Below are 24,858 nucleotides of genomic sequence, written 5' to 3' on the forward strand. Positions count from 1 at the left end.
AGGCAGACACAAATTTAACAAGGATAAAATTTGATTTTTAAGTCCCGTGATGAAAAATATGAAAAAAAAAAAAATAAGGGTTACTAGAGAAATTATAGACTGCGTTATATCGAAACCACATTGAACAAGGGATACAAATTGTAGACTGCGTTATATCAAAACCATGTTATACGAGGGTTACTTGTACAGATCTTTGTTATATTCCCATGATTTCTCCACTATTTGTCGTAAAGTTAAGATCTGATCCTGACAGCCTCTATTTGACCTGAATCCAGCTTGTTCTTCACCAAGCATTTCTTCCACAATTCTTCTCAACTGTTTCTCAAGTATACTTGCATATATCTTACCAGGAACACTCAGTAGGGATATACCTCTGTAATTCTCACATTCAGTTTTATTTCCCTTTTTATACATGGATACTATGAGAGCTCTACTCCAATAATCAGGAATTTTTCCCTCTGTCCAGGCATTCTGAACTATGCAGTGCATCTACTGTAAGACTTTTATACCACCATACTTCAGCATTTCTGGTCGAATATCATCTACTCCTGCTGCCTTTCCACATTTCAAGCCTTTGATAGCTTTTTCTATTTCAAGTATGGATATATATTCTTGACTGCATGCCTGGTCAGTGTTTTTTATCACTGTGCTGTCATCACTGCTTGTTTCATTTAGCAGTTTTTCAAAGTAATAACTCCATACTTCAAGGATATCTTTTTCTCCGGTTTTCATGTCACCTTTATCACCTCTAACTCCCTTTACAGCACTCTTTCCTCCATTTCTAAGCTTCTTCAGCAACCTCCAGAATATCTTACCACCTTCTTGATATTTATTTTCTATGTTCTTGCCAAAGTCCTCCCATGACTTTTGCTTAGCTAGGTTTACACACTGTTTAGCTTTCTTACATTTGTCTCTGTATTCTCCAAAAACACAAGCTGACTTATTTGCCAGGAACTTTTGATATGCTTTCTTCTTTTCCTTCACTGCCTCTTTAACTTCCTGTGTCCACCATGGAGTTCTAATTTTTCTATCCTTGCAGACAACTTCATCACGTGCCTCTCTAGCTGAATCAATCACGGTTTTCTTCAAGGCTTGCCAATGAATCTCCAAGGTTTGGTTCCTGTTCTCAAACTCTTTCATTTTTTCTTCAATAATCTTTGTGTATTTTAGTCTACAGTTCACATCTGAGAGATGCTCAACTTTTATTCGCTTTAAAACTTTCTTACATGTTATTCTTTTCAATATGAAATTCAATTTTATCTTACTCAAGACTAAATGGTGATCACTTCCAATTTCAAATCCTCTGTATATTCTGGTGTCCTACACCAATGAGAAAACATCACTATCAACAATAACATAGTCAATGAGAATTTTCTTATTCCTTGCCTCTTCTCTCCATGTGAATTTGTGCACATTTTTATGTTGGAACATGGTGTTAGTAATAACCATCCATGTCCTGAGCAGAAATCCAACATGTATTTGCCATTATTATTAGCTTTGCTCTTTCTCCAAATTTTCCCAAGATATTTTTGTATGTTTGACCATCATTTCCTACTCTGCTATTTAGATCCCCAACAAGGACCAACTTTTCCTTTTTCATTGTGTCAGTTGCTTTTTTCTAAAGTCTCAAAAAATTCCTCCACTTCTACCTTAGTAGAACCTTCTGTGGAACTATAGGCACAAATAAGTCTCATTGTCCAGTTCCGCATTCTCATATCTGCCCACATTACTCTACTTGAGACTGCCTGCCATTCAAGAAGATTAGCCTATTATTTTGTGTTGAATACTATGGCTACTCCTCCTTTTCCTTGATTGTCGTTGCCTGAATATAACATCAAGGACTCATAAAGAGAGGCCACAAATGACCCATGTCTGCTGTCATAATTTCTCTTAAACTCATTCATAGTAGATGCACTCACAACTTCTACAGGTAAGCTACTTTGTTTCACTCACTGTTCTGTGGGGAAAAGGGGATTGCAGATCTCGCTCCTTTCTTATACTTGACTTCCACAAATGACCTCTTTTGTCATTTGTGGAAGAGTAAAGTCACTAGTGGCTTTTCCCAATTGCCTGTTTTGGACCATTGTTGTTTAATTTGTATGTAAATGACATTGGAAGGGGCTTAAATAGTGATATAAGGCAGATGTTGTAGCCTTGCAGAGGCAACAACATCTACAACAATATAATAGTCTTGAATAGACTATTTGAATGGGTGAATGTGTCAGTTTAATGTAGCAAAGCATAAGGTTTTAAAGTTTGGGAAGCAAAGATGTGATGTTTATAATACAGGATTGGTGGAGATAACTTAGAGGAGATTAAATATCTGGGGGTGATGAATAGGTACTTGAAATTTCATGGACATTTTGCTAAAATTGTGAGGACAACATAGTGGATTATGGGAGTGATGTGAAGAACACTGACATGTAGAAGGAAGGATGTTATGGTTCCACTGTACAAAGATTTGACTAGGCTGTATGGATTACTGCGTAAAAATCTGGTCACCTGGTTTCAAAAGGATGATGAGTTGTTGGAGAGAGTTTAGAGATGACTGTCTAAGTCGATTTCTGGTCTCTGGAATATGAGGACAGATTGAGAGAATGTAAATTGCAGAGCCTAGTGAACAGAAGGAAGAGGGAACACGATTGAGACATATAAGTTGGTAAGGGGTTATTAATGTGGATGAGATTTTTCACAGAATGTCTGGAAACAAGAGAAGACCAAGAGGTCATCCCTGGAAGCTGTATAATGAGGGTGTAAGGAGTATATTTTTTGTATGGAGAGTGTAGAGACAGTGAATGCATTTAAGTCAACATATTATGAGCTGTGCATGTGAGAATGGGACTTTCTACATTGAATCTCTTGACTCTATGGAGGTGTGATGATGATGATGATGATGATAACACTTTTTCAGAAGTTTAGAGATCTAGCATATCACCTTCTCTTGCTCACCAGTGTCTGTAGTCCACATACTCTCAATCTGTCTTCACAATCTATGTTTAATAATCCCTATCTTATGTTTGTAATTCTTCTCTGCACCATCTCTACAGCTTCTTCATTGCCTCAGATCCACAAAAAACATATCTGCACTCAGCATTCTGCATATGGTAATATAAAGGTCTTGCAAAGAAGCAAAATGACCTTATAAGTCAATATTCGTTTCAGCATTACAATTATCCTCCGAGGTGTCTTTGCAACTCAGAGGATAACTGTAATGCAATGTAACAATTGATCCTTAACTTCTTATCCAACATAACTCCAAGATCTCTAGCCTCATCAGTTTCTCCCCGCATAATCTTACCAATATATATGCCATTGGAAATCTCAACACAACATTGCACAACTTGACACACACTAACACTGACTGGTGACTATTATCATTGACCTGCAGAGGGCAAAGTCTGACTGTCACCTTCTTATGACAGAAGCATTTCTTTTTTCCTGTCATAGAGACAAATTTCAGTAATTATACCTACACTACTGCATACGGGGCAGCCGACACAACTCTTGATTTGGAAATGATGCCAGAGTTGAGAAATGAGCAAATCATTCCACCCATTACAAGAAATATTAATCCCGTTAACATACAAAGACGCCTGTAACAAGTATTTTGTTAATTGCACCAAAATTGATTTTGACGTATCGCAGCCATTACGAAGTTCGTGTCAATTTCAAACGAATTTAGAGTTAACATACAAAGATGTCTGTGACACGTATTTTGTTTATTGCACCAAAATAGATTTTGACGTATCGCAGATGTTACGTAGTTTGCATCAATTTCAAATGAATTTAGCGTGTTAGGCAGTGAATATATATGCATATAAACTCTATTCACTAGTTTGTGTTGCAATTTATATTATCATCCCTAATATGTCTGCAAATATTTATATGTTAGCCGAAAGAGATATTGAAAGCGGAGAGGACAGTTTGGATAAAAACAGCGAGACAAATTTATATCATCAAAGTGTTGGCATTTTTGACTTGTCAAGTGACAATAGCGACAGTAGCAGTGGAAGTTCGGTTCGAGGCAATGTTCGTAAATGTTTGAGACCAATATCGTCTAGTAGCGATGATTCCGATGTAACAGAAAACGAATGGAATTAGCAAGAAAAGGAAAATATTCCTATTATAAAACCATTTTCAGAAATTCCCAGCATCGATGCAATTGCTTTGCTAAGATTTGGTGCAAATCCGATACCTCTTTCTGTTTTGAAACAAATACTTTGTGATGATTTCTTTGACATGATAGTTACAGAAACTAATAGATATGTGGCTCAAGCAATAAACAAGGAAATTACTAAAAAGATTGAAGAATGGTATCCAATAACAAGTGACGAATTGCAGGCATATTTTGCATTATGTATAATTATGTCACAGGTAAAAAAATCTAATATAGACATGTAGTGGTCAAAGAGGGCTGAGGTCGAGACACCCATATATTCAAAAATTATGCTTCGTAAATGCTTCTTGGCTATATCTCATTTTCTCCATTTCGTGGTTAATAAAACAATAAAGAAAGACGACAAAATATGTAAAGTGCGAAATATAGTAGACTACCTGAATAATAAGTTTCAGCAATTATATACCAGATAAGAATGTAGTAATTAATGAATCCCTTATGAAATATAGAGGTTGACTAAATTATGTACAGTTCATTACTAGCAAACGAGCATGATTTGGGATAAAATTTTACAAGCTATGTGAATCAGACTTTGGATATTGTTCAAAGTTCAAAATTTATACAGGAAAGGATAAAATTCTGGGAAGCGATACACCTGCATCTCAAAATGTGCAGTCATGGAGTTGGCCGAACCTATTTTAGGAAAAGGATAACATTATTCTCAGATAATTGGTATTTGTCACCAGAATTATTTTATTTTTTGAGAAAAAATAGTACAAATGTTGTGGGGACAGTTATAAAAAATCGCAAGAATGTGCCTAAGAATTTGACGACATATAAAATAAAAAAAGGCAAATTAAAAATTTTATCTTATCAAGGAATTTTGTCATTACATTGGCACGATAAGAAGGATGTTTACATGATAAGCACAAAGCATTCAAAAGAAGAAATGGTAGATACAGGAAAAGTAAGAGAAGTAAGAGGGGCAATGAAGAAAAAGTAATAAAACCTAAATGTGTTCTTGAATACAATTGCGGAATGAGCAGTGTTGATAGGCAAGCCCAACTACTTGCTTGTTTTCCAATTATGCGAAAATGCGTCAAAGGTTACAAGAAAATATTTTTATATTTGATGGATATCGCTATTTACAATGCTTATGTTTTATATTCCAAACTACCCAATACATCAAAACTAACAATAGTCAATATCCGTTTGAACGTAGCAGAAGATATGTTGTCAAATATATCTTTACCTAATTATAGTACCCATGGACGTCTATCGCAAAAGGACTGCCCAATTAGACTGCAGACAAAAAATTGGGCACAATTTCCTGAACATATACTCCCTACTGATAAAAAGCAACATCCAGCAAAGAGATGCCATTATGTGCCAAGCATAATGTAAGAAGTGAGACTACATGGCAATGTAAAAAATGTTTGATACTGTTACATTTACCTAAGTGCTTCGAAAAGTATCATACCTTGCAAAATTATTAATATTCTTTATAATAAGGTAACAATTAACAAAATAAATCACACGAATTAAATAAATAGTAGTTTTATCTGTTCCAATGTTAAAAATAATTTATATGTCAAAGGGTTAATATCATCCAATATAATTTAAATGGTATCGTTACTTCAGCAAGCAAAGAAAAACTAAATGAACTAATCCTACTAGCTGACAAACATGATGCTGATATTATCTGCATCAAACCAAACTTTAACAAACCAGCAGACTAAACATTAAAAACTATGATATCATACGACAAGATAGGCCTACTGACCAAAATGGAGGAGGGCTTCTGACACTAATTCAAAACTTGTCATATAAAATTGTTGAAATAGACATAGTAGCAAAAGGAACTGAAATACAAGGAATCCGAATACTGGAATCAAGTAAAACGCCATTGAGCATATTCAATTGTTATCATCCTCCTGACAAACCTGGATCAAATCTTTCTAGCCTATCCCATCTCACTGAAAAAAACTCCGTTATCTTAGGAGACATGAATAGCAAACACCTGTTATGGGGTTCTGAGGAAATAAACCCAAGAGGAGAAGGCCTGAGTAATTTCTTAGATGAAACAGGACTAATAACTCTCAACAGTGGAGAACCCACTTATTTGTCTCATTCTTATGGTACAAAAGATGCCCTAAATATTACTGCGGTGTCTCCAGATCTTCACGAAAAAGCTATTTGGTCTGTTTTGGAACCAGTAGGAAGCAACTATATCCCAATATTAATCAATCTGAACCCAAAAATGATTAGACCCACCCAAAAAAAGGAATATATTTGGAACTTCCAGAAGGCAAATTGGGAGAAATACAAGGAGGAAGTAAGTAAAATGCTGAAAGATCACACATACCATGATGACTTAGACAAAGACTATATAACTTGGAAGAATGCTATCCTAAATGCAGCAAAGAAAAGTATCCCAAAGGGCTACAGGAGAAAAGTTATTTCAGACTACACAAAGGTTCACCAGGAACTTGCAAGTAAAATAACTACCATATATTATCACGTATAATGCAAAAAATTTATGGTAAAAAATACTACTTAAAGTTAGGGGTTCGCATTATATGCGGATCCTAAAAAATATAACATCTTACTATATCAAAAATCTGGGAAAGCCTAATCAAGATTACTCATTAATTTTTTTTTTTTTTTTTTTTTTTTTTTTTAATAGCAAATTCAATCATGTTTCTACTTCAAAATATTTCGTTTCATACTTAGTGATATAACATCACGCGGCATGTTCTAATTTCAACGATCTATTGTTAGTATTCTAGCTTGTATATATTTTTTAAACTGTTCTTGTAATACCACCGACGATGGTCTGCTATTTCCAGACCGAAATATTTGGTTAAATAAATATCTTTCTTGTGATTACGTGATTATATCATTCAACATCTTACTAGACTTGCACACACAATATATACTACCTAATGCTTATGCAACCAAATCTACTTGACCCACTCGCATTCGCGACCGAGCGCACATCGTATCTGCACATGCACTCTCCATCGCCGAATGATAGAGCACAGTTAGGTATATCGGTTTAACCACAGTTCATTTTAAATATTATTTGTTAAAAAATCTAGCCTGAAAATGAGCAACAGAAACATAAACGTTCATCTTTTGAAGGGATTTAAATTGCGTGTCGTGCAGTTTGCAGAAGAACATAATAACAGTGTTGCTAATAGAGAATTTGGTGTAGCAGAGAGTAATATTAGACTTTGGCGTAAGCAAAAAGACAGTCTTGAAAAAAATCCCCAAAACGAAACGAGCCCGTCGTGGAGATGTAGCATCCTTTCTAGAACTCGAAGAAAAGCTAAATGAATGGATTTTGATGCAACCACAAGATGGCATTATAGTAACAAGAAATGCAATTCGTTTTCGAGCTCTACAACTCAAGAATGGTAAATTCAAGGACACACCAGGTATTTCATCTTTTCTTGCTTCGCGTGGGTAGTGCAACAGATTTATAGAATGCAAAGCATTAACATTACAACACCAAACAAAAATTGCGCAGAAGTTACCAAAGCAGCTTGAAGAAAAAGTGCAGTCCTTCCATAAATTTATCATAAAATTACGGAAGTGTCACGGATATGAACTTTCACAAATTGGCAATATGGATGAGACGCCCATGTACTTTGATATGCCTGGGAATCAAACAGTAAACTCAGTTAGTGAAAAGGGTGTCTTCATAAAAACAATGGGACATGAAAAAATGCATTTTACCGTTGTTCTAGCATGCATGGCAGACGGAACCAAATTAAAGCCAACAGTTATATTTAAAAGGAAGAAAATTCCGAAGCATATGAAATTTCCACCAGGTGCAATTGTTCGCGCCAATCAGAAAGGCTGGATGGACGAAGAAGGTGTACAATTGTGGCTGGATCAAGTATGGAACATACGTCCAGGTAGCTTGTTACGTCAACAAAGCATGTTAGTCTGGGATATGTTCCGGGCGCATTTAACAGAAGCAAGCAAAGAGAAAGCACGTGAGCTACGTACAGACCTAGCAGTCATACCGGGTGGTCTAACTTCCGTTTTGCAGCTGCTTGATGTCAGCTTGAATAAGTCGTTTAAAGATCACTTACGTGAAAAATGGACAGAATGGATGTCATCTGGTTTGGTGAAGATGACAAAGGGTGGGAATTTTCAGAAGCCTGAGATCACCCTAGTCACCAGCTGGGTTAAAGAAGCATGGGATTCGATACCATCTGAAATGATTCAATGCTAATTTCTTAAATGTGGAATAAGTAATTCAATGGATGGATCCGAAGATCACATCATATACGAAAGCGAGGATGACGCACAACAAATTGGAGAGCATGAAGATGATGACAACAACTGCTACACTGATGACGCAATCCCTACAGATGAATTTATAAATGAAATGTTTGACGACTTAAAAGAGGAAGAAGATTTAAAGGATTTCGACATTTTGTTTTAAAATAAATATTTCTTTTGAACTCGTCTTGTATTTTGACATTTTGTTTTTAAATAAATATTTCTTTCATTAATTCGTATTGTATTATTTATAATGTTATGGAACAAGATTACCAGATCGCATTATACGTGGACATGGCATTTTAGGGCTGGTTTTCAAACAAAATTTCTATTTCGCATTATACGTGAATCGCATTATACGTGATAATATACGGTAAACAAAATGAATTATTTAGCATCTTAAAAATTGGAAGCTCTCCAGAAACCAGGATCGAGTAACAAGTTAAATGCTGAAATTAAACAAAAATATAATATATTACAAAGAAGTAGGTGGCAAGAATATTGTCACAACTTAAATCCAAACACTTCATATACCAAACTTTGGAAACTCACTGCTAATTTACAAATAAAATTACCAAAGGCAAGTGAGACTAACACGCTAAAATATCCATATAGAAATATCAAAATTTGGAGACAGGGAGATCGCAAATATCCTAGCCTTTCATTTTCAAAATATAAGCAAACTAGAGATGAATACTAGGAAAAAAAAAACAAAGATCAAAACAGGCTCAACAGCAGAAAAATGCTGCAAATTCCCCAAAATATAAAAACAAATTATTCTGGGATCCATTCACAATCTCTGAATTGAGAGATTTGGAGAGACTAGATATAAATAAATCATGTGGACCAGATAACATATAAGGAATTATGATTAAACATCTTCCTTCCCTAGCCCTAGATTGGCTACTTGGCCTATACAACAATAGCCTAAAACAAGGAAAAGCTCCAAAAGAGTGGAAGACAGCCACAATCATACCAATCTTAAAGCCTAACAAACCTCAAGACCAACCAGGAAGTTATAGACCAATTTCACTGACTTCAATTCCAGGCAATTTGATGGAAAAAATGATACTCCAACGTTTGAATTACTATCTAAACAAAAATAGTATACTACTACATTTTCAGGCTGCCTTTAGAAGAAATCACTCAACAACTGATCAACTTTTCTACTTAACCCAGACAATTCAAGATAACTTCCAGACCAAACCTACCAAATCCACCATTGCAGCTTTTATAGATTTTAGCAATGCCTTTGACAAGGTATGGAGGCAGAAACTGTTTTTCAAACTTTGTCATATTGGAATAGAAGGGAAAGTTCTAAATTGGATTTATGACTTTCTAAGAAATAAAACAATTCGAGTTAGAATAAATAATATTTTTTCCAAGAAAGTGAAAATAAGACAGGGACTCCCTCAAGGCAGCATTTTGAGCCCACTCCTTTTTTCCATCTACTTAAATGACTTACATAAACATATAAATAAAGAAACAAAGATAGTTTGCTATGTTTGCTGATGATTTGGTCCTATTCTCAGCTCACAACAACCTAGAAACAGTGGAAGGAACAGCTAAATCAGAAATTTGTGTATTTACTATTAATAACCAGCTCAGAAAGTTTGTGATGTTTGCACCCTTTCTGGGTGCAAACATCACAAACCAGTTTAGACAAGCTTATAAAAATTCAGAAAAATGCAGCTAGAATCATATGTGGACTAAGGAATACACCTGCTGGGAAAATAGCAGAATTCAAATCAAACCTTGTTTCTTTAAAAATTAGGTGGCAAGAAAATCTTACTAAATTTGTAGAAAAAAGAGTCAATCTTGCACATCATAGAACAAGTGAACTTTTTAAAAACTGGAAACCAACAAACAGAATAAAGAAAAAATCAACAATGCATGAAATCATGGAAAATAAAATTCCCTTGGATTGTCCAAATAAAATAGCGAACTACCTAGCATTTCCTCCAAATAAACAGGAAAAATAGAGTTATCAATTTTGAAATAGAGAAACATCAGAAAAAAAGCCTAGAAAACCCTGAAATCTTGAGATCATTAGCTCTTTCAAAAATAATGGAATATGGACCTGACTCAATAAAGATCTACACAGATGGCTCCAAAAATCCAAATAGCAATTCTGGGAGTGGAGTACTCATCTATGGCTCTCAAAATATAGAACTAAAAACAACTAACAGTATTGAATGCAACTCATACCATGCAGAATTAATAGCCATTAACACAGCACTGCAACATTTGGATAAACAAAGCCCAAAATAATTTATATTTTTCACAGATTCCTTAGCGGCCCTTCAAGCTATTAAGAACTGCTACACTAGCCATCAAGAAATACTTAGAGACATACCAAAAAACATAAACAAACTACGTAAGGATTCTGAAATAATTTTCCAATGGATTTTATCCCATGTGGGATTAAAGGGAAATAAAACTGCAGATGAAGTAGCAAAAATGGCTGCAACATTAAGTAACACCACAGATTTTGATCTTTTTAAAACCACTCAAAAAGAAAACATAAAAAGAACAATTCTCCAGGATATGACTCACCACTGGTATTCAGCAGAAAAGCCAGGAGCTAAAAGCTTCGCTGTGCCACTACCATGATTGCTCGCCTTAAGACCGGCCACACAAGACCAATCAAGTTTAGCAATGCATAAAAGTCATCCCCATCTGCAAAATCTGTAACATTGAGGAAGCATCACCAATGTATTTGCTAAATTGTATGAATATTTTCAAATGTGAACTTTATAATTTGTAATCTGGTGTAACAATACCATGGGATAATAAAAAAAAAAACACCATTGACCTGCAATTAAGGTCTATGCAAGTCATTCTGTAAGTGCTGCATACACTATCTGATCAAAAATATCCAGATTTTCCACTAGATTTTGGTACATTGCCGCAGTAATTCCCTTCCATTCTTCTAGAAGAGAATAGTAAGGTCAGTCAATGATGCCAAGTGATTTGTTCTGGTTTGCAGTCAGCATTCCAATTCATTCCACAGATGTTTAACCCTGCAGAGGTCACGGCTGATCTACAGATACAAAGAAATTGTTTAATATAAATATTCTTACAAATATCCAGCGCATAGCCTTGAGGTCACGACTAGCTGCGCATGCATATATTATGAGTGATATTCCACACTGTTTATGCGGTCAGTTTTGGTTTAACACGTGTTATGTAAAGGTGTGTGATATTTGATAGTAAATTGTATCTGAGAGATACCGCAAACTCCGATGTTAGTATAGTAATGGTTTAGTTGTTTTTTTTTCTTTGTTTCTTTGTTCAATAATTTCTAGATTGTAACTGAAAATAAATTAACCATCATGTATTATATTTGCAGTTTTTTTTTTTTTTTTTTAAGTTTTATCGCATTTTAGCACATACTAGTAATGAATGTATCTCTCAGATACATGCAACTTCTGCTGCAATTTTTTGACTGCGACCTCCGCAGGGTTAATGGGGGCTGACATCCAGACTTTGTGCAGGCTAATCAAGTTCTTCAACACCCTTCTCATCAAACCATTCCTGCACAGACCTCACTTAATAGATGAGGGCATTATCATGATGATACATGAAAGGACTGTCACGAGAGAATTCTGTGCTTCTGTTAGAAGCAAAATTCTCTCGATCATTATAGGCCACAGTATTAAGATTTTCCATTACTAAAATTAGGGGAGCCCAACCTCAAACCATAAAAAACAACCTAGAACATGATACCTCCTCCAAACTTCACAGCTGGCATAAACACATTAAAGCAGGTAATGTTCTCCTGGACCTGCCAAACCCAGGCTTGCCTGTCAGACTGTTAGAATGGTGAAGTGTGGTTCATCATTCCATAGAACATATTTTAACTGCTCTAGAATCCAATGGCAGCAAGCTTTACACCACTCCATCCAATGCCTAACGTTGCTCTTGCTGATGTTAGGCTCATGTGTATCTGACATTGCTTGCAGAGGCATTTTGAAAAAACCCAGCAGTGAGTGTTTCAATCACCAAGGAAGGACAATTTTTTTGCACCACATGCTTCAGCACTCAAGTCTCACTCTAGGTCACAATTGTGCTGTTGTTGCTCCTAGGCAATAACATCACTTAGTTGATTAGGGCAACTGCAGCTGCCCTAATCAAGTGTAATCAACTGTAATGTAATCAACATATCGGTATAAAAGGAAGCACATAATCTTGCAATCTTCATAGACAAAGATTGACAGTAAAATGGGCCGTGCCAAAGAGCTCAATGACTTTCTATGTGGCACCACCACAGGATGTCAACTTAGTAACATCTAAGTTCCTTTAAATCAATCCCTTTAAATGTTTGTCTATGAAGATTGCAAGACTGTGTGCTTCCTTTCCTTTTATTAATTCCTGTATGAGCCATGGTTGTAATATATAGCCATATAGATTACTACGAAGAGATGTCCAGATATTTTTGATCACATATTGGTAGCATCTTTAATTGCCCTGTCTAACTATGCATCATCAGCAAGCAATCGAACATCGATTATCAGGTTCTTCCCAATATCGTTAATGTACAGAATGAATGACAATGAATCAAGGATAATCCCAAGAGAACACCCAATAGCCATCTTAAATCAGGCAGACTCACAATTATCATATACCACTTTCTGATACCTGTCTAAGTTAATGGTTTATATTTCAATCCTATATCTTCGGCATAAATTATCCTATAATTCAGGCCTGCACAACTTGATGGTCTTTGAGGGCCAAACCCAACTTGGACCACCTGACCAAGGGCCAGATCACTTCGGACCTTGAATCTTAGACTGGTCCACTTCAGCTAAACTTAAGTAAATTTTTTAGTAGGTCTCCAGTAAATACTAATTAATATGCATATTTAAATTTTTTAGAGTTACAATTAAAATTATAATCAAAATTATTTACAAACAGATATAGCTGCAAAATTTCTCAAAAACCACTTAAACATAAACACAAAGTTTACTAATAAATTCACTGAGAATATCACACTTATTCTCAGTGAAATATCAGTGACTGAATGTCACATTCAGAATGTGACACATTGCATTTCTTTGTTGCCACTATTTTATCAAAGTTTAGTGTCATGTTTGAAGTGGCCATTCTGAATATGGCCTCTAAATTGATATCACTCAAAGATGAATGCTATTTGGTTTTGTTCAAGTTCATGACCGAAAACGTTTGTTCACAAGTATATGTGCTCCCAAACATACAAAATACCTGGTAGGCAGTATCCAACAAACGTTTAAATTTATCTGATCCAGAATAGAATAAAACTCTTGTAAAGTACTCTCCCTATGCTTGACCCGATAGTTTTCAGAACACTGGAGATCAATAACTTCCATCTGGAGTTCGACAGGTAGATTTCCTGCTTCGACAGAAAATGGATCCTCAATCACTTTTATGTGGACTTCATTACTCAATGGCCTCACTTAGAAGTGATATGTGCTTCTTATATTTTCAACCCACCATTGAATAATATTCTGATGGAATATTCTGTTGACAAGTTAAGAAATGTGACATATCCCCCTTAGCAAGTTGATTTTCAAACAAACTTAATTTCATTTTGAATGCCTTTATAAAAGACATTAACTGAAAAACAAACTTATTTTTTCCTTAAAGCTGTAAGTTAAGGTCATTCAAGTGTACCCAAAATGTCACACAAGAAAAATAAATCTTGATTCCATTCTTCATTCATTATTTCTGGGAATTTTTCCATATCTTCTTGAGATTCTAAAAATTCAACTAGTTCATTTTTTAGAGCGACAAAGCGTGACAAAACTTTACCATGGCTCAGTCAACGTACATGAGTGTGGCATGGTAGATTCCCGTACACAGCATCATTTTCTTCTAGAAATGCCTGAAACATTCCATGTTTAACCCCGAGCTCGAATATAGTTGACCAGAGCAAATGCTACTTTTATCACATGATCAAACTGCAAAACCTTTTAACATAACACCTGCTGATGAATTAGGAAGTGAAATTTTGTCAATGGTTTACCTACATACGGTTCAATAAATATTACAGCACCAACATTTTTTCCACACACAGATGGGGGCACCATCAGTGCAAACTGCTACTAAATTCTTGAAATTTAAGGATAGTTTTTCGGTTACACACATCTTTACATTTTCTGCGATCTCCTTTCCTGTTGTTCTTCCTTTCATTGAACACAAACCAGCAAGCTCCTCTGTCACCTCAAAATTCTTATTAACGCCTCTTACATATATTAAAAGCTGTGCAGCATCTTTCACGTCAGTACTTTCATCCATAACAAGCGAATAATAGACAAATTCACTAGTCAATTTTTGCAGGTTATCTTTAAGATCCTCGGCAATATCAGCCACCCTGCGCTGAACAGTCATACGGGACAAACTGATATTTTCAAAATTATTTTTCTTATCAGGACACAATTCGGAAACGGCAATCATCAATGCAGATGTCACTTTTTTAAAGATTTGTTGCTCACCTAAGGACTTTCAATAACTTTGCTGCTTTTATTTGCTTTTCACTTGCACATCCAACTTGCCAAGGTTAGGATGTTTTGATTCAAAATGACATCTCAGATTGTACTCTTTTGGAACAGCGATAGATTCCCGGCAAACAATACACACTATTTTGTCCTTAAACAACGTAAAAAAATATTTGTTTGTCCACTCAAGGTTAAATGCTCGATGTTCTGAATCTATTTTACGCTTTTTACTTAAGCTCATTGTGTCGAGATTGACAATATTAATTACAAAAAACTAATGATGAAAAACTTATTCGTAGAGATCAAGTCGTTATCACGAAGATGCAACTTTGAATTTCCCCGCAGTGACGATAGCGCTAACAGAACCTTGAAGTGATTGTAATAATTTCTTATTAAATACAACAGTGGGAATAACTCCAAATGCAATTTATTGTCAAGTTGAAAGAAACATGATTGTGACATTAATCACATGAACGTAAACATGCAGTCTTAGTAAAAATTTAATTCAAATAGTCTAATTTCATATTCCCCCATATGATTAATTAATTTCAATCAGGCAGACGGGCCAAAATAAATAGCATTGCAGGCCACATGCCGTATGGTGTGTATGGTGTGCAGGCCTGCTATAATTTATGTAAGAGCACCTCATGTGGTATCCTGTCAAAAATGCCTTAGCAAAGTTCAACAGTATCACTCTGCATCGATTCCCTTTATCCAACAGTAACATTATAAAATATGGGCAAATTAATCAGACATGACTTGCTTTTAGTAAAGCCATGCTGTTCCTTGCAAAGTATAAGCCCATTTCTTTATGCAATTCTTGTGAAGAGTTTTCTAAACTCTTCATAAGGTCAGTATTTGCATCACCCATCTACAATGGGACTATCATACATTATTTCCATTCCTGTGGGACCTTTCCTGAGTTGAGATTCAAATTCTAAAAACATACCAAGGACCTAACCAGTCTGGCCAAACATTCTTTAGCATGTGTGAGTTGAGCAGTAGCATACTGAGCCTTCCTACAATGAGGCCATGGACTCCCTGGAGGTGTCACATAATATTCATGTGTGCTGAAATTCTATCTGTCACTACTGTCAAATTTTTAGAAGTTATGAAACATTCTAGAACCTCCTTCTCATGCATCTTCGTCTTTTCATCTAATGTACTGGTATTGTTATACTGAATGAAGGTTGATAGAATTTAGCAAAGTGAGTGCTAATTATTTGAACAATGCATCTGCTTCAGCCACAAGTGCACCATCTGCATTCAGTAAAGTTATTCCACTTTCATTCCTGCTTTTACTTGCAGCACAATGATGGATCAAATTCTTTTCATACTCTCACTTTCCATAAATTTTCTAGCTTACCCTGATGAAATGTGGCATTCTGAGTTTGTCATAGTTTCCAGCTTTGCAATTTAGCACGTATATTTTCCTAAATAGAACATCCATATACTTAGCTACTTCCCAGGTCAGTATACTATGACTGCTGTCACCAACTGGTGACACACCTTAAGTGCACATTCTTACCACTCCTCTGACGATGGATTCCCTGACTCAATCAGTCTCACTCCAATAAATTTCTTCAGTCTCCTGTTGCCAAATCAATTCAAAATGCAAGTTCTCTCTCTTATACAAATCCCATCTATCATCAAACTTGCTGGAAATCCAAATCTCGCTTCCATTTCTTCTGCACTGAATTATTTGCTATCAAGGACATCCTTCTTAACTCACCACTATCATCTTGATAACAGAACTAGCAATTTTTCACTCGATCTCTCTCTCTCTCCCCTTTCTTGCTTCTTCCAGCAATCCTTTCTGCATATCCTCTCTCATACTGTATTTATCACTCTTTAAATCATTTGTTATGTGATTCTGTTTCAGTCAAAAAAAACAATCATTTAACTCCACCATTAAGTGCAAACTTAATGATAAATCATGTCAACTGTGCCAGTTATATTAAAATTCTTACTGACTGTGCCATTTTTGTTAATCTCTCTGTAAAGAGACTGTTTTTTACACCAAGTGTTAGGTAAATATACAAGAGTTCAATCCGATTGGCGCAATGACTTTTAACTCTATTACTTTTAGAATCCAAGAAGTGATTGACTTGAGACCAAATAAAAAAAAATATATATATATATTTAATGAAACTAAATAAAGCTATATATATCATAAATAAAATTAAGAAAACTATATGGATCTAAGGGCTTCTAAATTAAAATTGTACTTTAGAGATCTCCTTTATTTTTAAAGGAATAAATCCATTCTCTAACTCATTCTCTTAATGGTCTCCTTCACATGTGCTTAATCAGTCTACAAGACTAAACATTTTGTTTCAAATGAATTTCTGTAAACAATAAATGTTCATTAGTCAGTCAGTTCTTTATGAAGCCTTTTCTCAAAATATAAAACTTCTAACTTCCATGGGACTGTGCAGTTGTTTCCTCATTTAGTATATATTGTTCCATTCATCCTCTGTTTCACTGGAGTATAAATATTTTTACCTCAGGAAATTTTATTACAAGAAGCTAAATCACTAATTCTTTACTAGAGAGAAACATTTTCCTTTACTTCATAAATACTGTATCAAAGTAAAGCTTTTCATTAAAGACAATTTACAGTTTCACATTTCATCACTTGTTCCGATGAAATAATTAATACCATTTTGCGTTGCCTCAAACACTGAAATAGAACATCTACTTAATATTTCCTTTTATTTACCATTCACATGTCGACAGTCCCGACTTTTCCAGTCAAAGGATTCACCTTGCTAAGATTCCTCTTTTGGAGCCTCTATTAAGTTTTCTTAAAAACTTCCTAAAACAAAATTCTCTGGTCTGCATTCTCAAACTTCCACGCTCTCTCTCTTTTTTGTTTTCCTCATTACCTCGATACTAAATGCTCTCTGTCAGCTGTCAATCACTCATCAATCTCCTTGGTAAGCATGTGCACTTGTTCAACTAAATAGCAAGCAAGAAGTTAGCAATGGCTGACACGCTGTCATCATTAGCGAAAAGAGAGAATTACATAAACAGTGACTGAAATTATTACAGTTATCAGATATCTGGTGAGTACATGAATCTCAAATACTTTACATTATTTCTTTAAACAAATATCAATTTCTTACTGAGCACATCGCAAGTGCGGATTATACGTGGTTATGAAACCAAAAAATGAAGTTAATTAATCATTAGAAGAGGATAGAAAAGGAGACAGTTTCTGAATTGGTTTGAAAGTAGTGCATAAATTATACATATAAGAGGGGCTTATTAAAAATATAATTTTTTAAACATTAAACAGAACTTGTTAAATTAATAAAATTTAAAGAAATTAAATGAAAACACAATTAATGACCTAAAGGTTATTTTTAATAATATCTATGATACATCCCCTGATGATCTAAGGAAATCCATCTTTGTCACTATTCCCAAAATTTGAAGACCTTTTGAATGTTCAGAATGTAGACTAATAAGTTTAACAAGTCATGTTACAAAATTACTACTGAGAATAATCCTAGAAAGAATAAAAGGCACTTTGTCAATAGAAATAGAAGACACTCAATCAGGTTTTCAAAAAGACAAAGGTACAAGAGAAGGAATTTTCAATTTGAAAACATTATGTGAAAGAAGCCTCGATAACCAGAAAAGCATATCTTTGTTTTATTGATTACACCAAAGCATTTGATTCAATAGATTACAAGAAATCAATACATATCTTATAGAATAATGGATTAAAAGGAAAAGATCTATGTATAATTACAAATATATACTGAAATCAAATGGTCACAATAAGATACAAAAATGCATATTCTGACAACTTTGAAATCAAAATAAGAGTAAGACAAGGATGTGTCTTATCGCCCTTACTGTATAATATATATAGTGAGCAAGTTTTTAAAGATGTTGCAGAACTGAAGGGTGTAAAAGTAGGGGGGTAGAAACTTCAACAACTTCAGGCATGCAGATGACACAGTCCTTGTAGCTGAATCTGAAGATAATCTTCAAAACTTAGTCACAGAAATTTACAAGAGAAGCTTAGACATGGGATTAATTATTAACCTGAAGAAAACAAATTGCCTGATCATATCAAAAGAACCAATAAATAAGAAACTAAATATAACTTTTAACCAAAAGAAAACTGAACAGGTTCAGTCTTTTACATATTTTGGGACAAATGCTTACAGACGGAGGAAATTCCCTTAAAGAAATAAAAAGAAGAATAGAGATAGCAAGATAAGCCTTTATTGATATGAAAACTGTTCTAACATCCAGAAACATTAACATAGACACAAGAAAAAGATTAATAAAATGCTACATCTGGTCAAGCCTTCTCTTAAAAAGTGAATCTCGGACTCTAAATAAAGAAGCAGAGAAAACATTAGAAGCTTTTGAAATGTGGACCATCAGAAGAATATTAAAAATATCATGGACAGAGAAAATGAAAAGCAAAGATGTTTTAAAGAAAGCAAAAATGACAAGAACATTAATGAAAATCATTAAAGAATGAAAACTTAAATATTTTGGACATCTAACTAGACAAGGAAGCATTCAGAAATTAATATTAGAAGGGAAACTGGATGGTAAAAGAGAGAGAGGTAGACCCAGGAGAATGTGGTTTGAAGACATTAAGGACTGGATTGGCTTGAATTACCATAAATATTCCAGAGCAGCAAAGGAAAGAAAAAGTTCTGTGACATGGTTGCCAACCTCCTTCTAGGGGATGACACTTGAAGAAGAAAGGACTTATTAAACATAAAAGAAGTAGTTATATGGCTTCCTAATAAGGAAGTCATGCAAGTCCTCTTTAGTAAAGACAGTATCTTGGATGTAAATGGACTGATTTTGTTATCCAGCAGGCTATCGATACCCTGCTTAATAGAGACTCAAAGTAACTCAAAAAAACAGTTCCATATTTAGTCTCTAGAGCAGGATTATCACATCATCTAATGCATAGCTTACCTACAATACTAATTTATGACAGATTAACAATTTCATTGGTGGAATTCACCTAAAAAAATTGTGATAATAATATATTAATAATTAATCAATAATAATTATGTATTAACTTAATTATATTAATGAATATCCAATTTAATTAAATTGTTATTATGGTATGTTATCATCATCAAAATTAATCTGTATCAGTAAACTAACCTTGTTCAGTAATAGAAGGAGCCAGATTAGTAGTATTGTCAGTAAGACGATCTACAATTCCAGATTTATACACAAAAAGTCCAATCCATATGACTAAACACACCTGCATGAAAAAGATCAATAAGTGCATGTGTTGAAACATGCACTCGACTCTCACAATAGCAAACCCAATATAACAACTCCCTCACTAACAGGATAATGAAAATTATTGACCAAAGCTGATAGATACAATGCTATACTAAAACAAACTATTCATGTAGCCATTACAAGTTTGCTATTGTCAGAATCAACTGCACCTACAATAAAATTTTAAACATATATATAATAAAATTATGTGATACAATTTAAAAATTTCCAGATTACAGCTATATCAATGTTTATACTTCTAAACATGTACATCATAACTGAATTTTAAAGATCTGATAAACTGTCTCCTAACACTTACACATCTTTATATGGCACAAATAAAACATTTTCCATTTCCTCATTAAAACAAAATGTTTGATAATGATTACTGAAGTCTAATTTTTTTAAGCAAGCATAATAAAGTCAAGAAGCTATACAAGTAGGTTTTTAGAAATATGCATGTTTTACAAGCTCACAGCTTTTTATGTGCAGGATCATTACTATAAAGAGAGACTTCCAATAAGTCAGGGACTCATTGAGGAAGACCACATACTACCCACACCAGCTGTCATGCCAATTCTTGAATTCATTCACACTACTTGCACACATAACATCCACAGCAATCCATTCCAATCACACACCACTCTATGAGAGAGAAATCTAGCTCTAACACCCATCTTGACGGCATTCATTCTCAACTTCCAAGGATGCCCTCTCATCTTTCTTCCACCCAACATAAAAGTAAAAATTCTATCTAGAGAAATCCCATATAAACCCTTCAGAAGTTTGTAAGGCTCAATCATATCATCCCATCTTTCTACTGTTTGCTTGTGTCTGCAGTCCTATCCTAATGATCATTTTTAACACTCTCCTTTGCACTCTCTCCACTGTATCAGAATCATGAGAGAAACAGGGAGACCACACTTGCACAGAATAGTGCAAGTGAGGTCTTATCGAAGCTTTAATTACTTTACATTTAGTAACATTGAACTTTACAAGGACAGCCATTTTCACATGCCCACAATTCCAGCCTATTTAAATCATTCAGTAAGTACCTTCGTATCAGCCACATTCCTGATTACCCTGACTTTGCATCATCAGTAAATAGCTGTAAGCAGATTGTCAAATCCATCCCAATATCATTAATGTGCAGACTGAATAACAATGGACCAAATACTCATCCTTGTGGTACACTGCTGGTTACCTCAAATCTTGCAGACTCACATCACATCCAAAATTATGCGAGGGAATCCTTAACCATGACCTTCCCTTAGTAAGCCCATGCTGTTCATCACAGAGTAGAAATATTCTGTCAACCCATTTCTGCATATGAGCCTTAACCAACTTTTATAAAATCTCCACCACCACCACTCCAGAGATACTGATAGGTCGATAGTTGGATATATCAGTCTTATCAGCACCCTTGTGCAATAGGATTACCATACAGTCTTTTCACTCCTGTGGAATCTTATCTGTTCTGAAAATCAAATTATATAGCCTGGTCAAAGAAATAGCCACTTCAGCTGAACACTCTTTTAGCATCCATGCTGATATCCCATTAGTCCCTGCTTCCAAATTCTTATTCAGTTTGTGAAACAGTTCTAGTATCTCCTCCTTATAGATGAGTTTCTTCATCCAGTGAGGTAGCAGTAAGCACAATGTTGCATGCATGAGGTTAATAGCTTTGAGAAAAATGGGCACTCCTCAGTTGGTCATAATTTTCTGCTTTGCAGTTTAACAAGTAACCTTTTCTGAATGGAACAATTATAAATTTAACTATTTCAGTAATGCAGATTCAATCTTCTCATGAGATTTTACTGTTACCTAATCAATGTTCGGATAATTAAAGTCCCCCATTATGATTACTCATTTCTCACCCATCATTTTTATTTTGAGATGCATTTATTCACCACAAGCAACTTATCATCTAGGTGTGTAACAACAACCCACTATACATTTGATTTTGTTAGACTCCACCGTACACCAAATGGCTTCAAACTCGTGGCTACATGGAAAATCTGTTACTATTATTACAGTCAGTCTCGATATTAAGTGGATTCAAGTCATCCAACATCAGTAGCAGCACACCCCATTCTCTCCTATCCTGTGTATCCTTCCTATAAATACTATATCCTTTACACTTGATACCAGTTAGTTATGTCTGCTTCTGATAGCCAGGTCTCACTGACACCTATAATGCGAAGTACCAACGTACTGAACCAGGCAACAAACCTACTGATTTGTTTCTGATACTCCTAGCATTAGAGTACAAACGTAAGTTACCTGCATGCTTTTTTGTGTAATCTTCTCTGTAGTCTATGTGACAAAGCTGGGCAACTTACAGATCTCTGCTCTTATCTAATGGTTTACTTATACAGACATCTTTGTACATGCTAGATCAGTCCAAACCTGACAAAAACAAAATCATTCTCTCCTAATAGTCATTCCCATGTTAACGCCCATTTCTATCATTAACACAGTTACATAACATTGTCGCTCTTATGAGGGGGTACTCCAAAATAACCGGATTTTTATTTTATTTTATTAAAGTTTATAATACCATATTCAAATCCTCTCCATATGAGTAAATGCACTTTTCCCAACGTTTTTTTTTGAAAACAGTTTAACTGTTCAACTGGAAAATAGTTGAACAGTTACAGAACTGTTTATGGCCTCCAGAAACTTTTCTTTCACTTTGTCCACATCAACAAATCGCTGCTTTGTTGGGGTTTACATTATCCGTGGGAATAAAAAAAAGTCACATGGAGGGAGATTGGGCAAGTAGAGAGGGTGGGGAACAACTGCCATGTTGTTTTTCATCAAGACCTGTTGGACAGCCCAGACTGTGGAAGCTGGGGCACTGTCATAGTGCAGCAACCAATTTCTGCTACTCCACATTTCTGGCTGTTTTCGTGGCACACTATCATGCAGTCTTCTGAAAATGTTGAGATAAAAACGTTGGTTCACTGTCTGTCCAGGAGGAATTCTTTATGTACAATTCTATTCACATCAAAAAAAAAAAAATCAACATTGTCCTGATGTTTGATTGAACTTCACGTGCCTTCTTAGGTCTAGGTGAATTTGCATGTTTCCATTGGCTTGTCGCTTGTTTCTAGATCATAACCGTAACACCAAAACTCATCCCCTAGTCACAACTTTTGAAAGAAAGTTCTGGTCATTAAGAACTTGCTCTTTCAAATCGTGCAAACATTCCCACGATTTTTTTTATTGATCCTCTGTGAGCAAACGGGGCACAAATGTGTCAGACCCTCGTTTCATTTGCAAATCATCTGTTAAAATTTGCTGGCACAAACTCCATGACAAATTCATCTCTTCAGAAACTTGTTCAATGGCCTTTCTAATATCGTCAATGATTGCCTGGCAAACCTTTTCGATGTTTTCATCATTTCTGCTTGTCAAAGTTGGCCAGATGTTGGTTGGTTTCAATTGATATGTTCCCTTTTTTGAAAGAGGAAAACCATTCCAAGACCCACATTTTACCTAAAGTGTCACCTTTAAAGGCTTGTCGAAGCATAACAATAGAACAAAAGAAAACAAAATTTCATGCAATCTCTCTCTCTCTCTCTGTTCCTTGTGGTCAACCATCACAAAATCGCCAAACTTGCTTGTAAGCACTAACAAAAAAAGCAGCCAGAACAATGAATCAGTTCATACAGAATGACACAAACTTGCCAGATTGTAGCAGAAAACTGCACACTCACAATGCCTAGTGGCATCATCCGTAACTAGAAAATGCATACACACCAAGTTCAGATTCCATTTATTTTTGGGTACCCCTTCATACATACTGATTCTTGCCATTCCTCCAATCATAATTTAGTTTCCCCCTGATTCTCTGTGTTAGGTATCATACCAATTAATAATTTTACAAGACTTCTGATACCAAATGCATTCAAGTGTAGACCGTCCCTCTTATACAAATTCATTCTTCCCTCAAACTCACTTGACACATCCATTCCTTCTATACAATTGTTTGCCATCATAGCCCTTCTTAATTCATTTCTGTCATATCTAGGCAATATAGTTATGATTTTCACTTCATCACTTTTCACTCTCGCTTCTTCCAACAACCCTTTCATATCCTCTCTGATACCGAACTTATTGCTAGTTAAGTCATTTGTGCCTATCAGAATTACGATACCCTTCACTTTTCTTTTCTGTTTTTTAATTGCATGTGCTATATTTTTAATTTATGTTCTAGGGAAATTTGGAGTAGTAACCCACTCATCAATGGCATGTTTTATGATAGAGTCAGCAAACCAAATAATATCCTTCTTTTTACAATAAACGTTACTTATCTAATTTTGACTATGCACTAGCTTTTCTTATCCTCTCTATGTTCTTTTAAATTCTGCTCAAAATTCTTTGAGCTTTCTAAAATTGCTTAAAATGCTTTCTAAAATTCCCACATCATCTGTCTAATAATTTGCTTTAACCTCCAATTGTGGAAGTTAAATCACTTTCGATATCCTCTTCAATGTCTTGTTTAGCGAGAGCAAGCCTTCTTGTTTTCGACTTCACTGTTAGCATTCCATTTCTTATGCATTTTTGGCATTTACACTAATATACTATAAACCACTCATTTTCCATGGGAAAACACAATAAAACGGATAAAAATCATTGATTTTTACACAAGCACTAAATATAACCACTCACACAAATGTAGCC

At 35.0% G+C, this 24,858-nt stretch overlaps 1 protein-coding gene across 2 annotated transcripts in view; it reads right to left on the minus strand.

Moving 5' to 3' along the window:
• SCAP (SREBP cleavage activating protein) overlaps positions 1-24,858 on the minus strand; it is a 408,865-nt gene that overhangs the window by 169,005 nt on the left and 215,002 nt on the right. For both annotated transcript variants that reach the window (XM_090415224.1, XM_090415223.1), the window contains exon 16: positions 20,044-20,146. In XM_090415224.1, coding sequence (XP_090271350.1) covers positions 20,044-20,146 — 103 coding nt within the window. The remainder of the gene's footprint in view (positions 1-20,043; positions 20,147-24,858) is intronic.

Source organism: Typopeltis vanoorti, unplaced genomic scaffold (genome assembly GCF_054136105.1).
Source record: "Typopeltis vanoorti isolate ZY-2024b unplaced genomic scaffold, IOZ_Tvanoo_1.0 HiC_scaffold_24, whole genome shotgun sequence".
Lineage (NCBI taxonomy): Eukaryota > Metazoa > Arthropoda > Arachnida > Uropygi > Thelyphonidae > Typopeltis > Typopeltis vanoorti.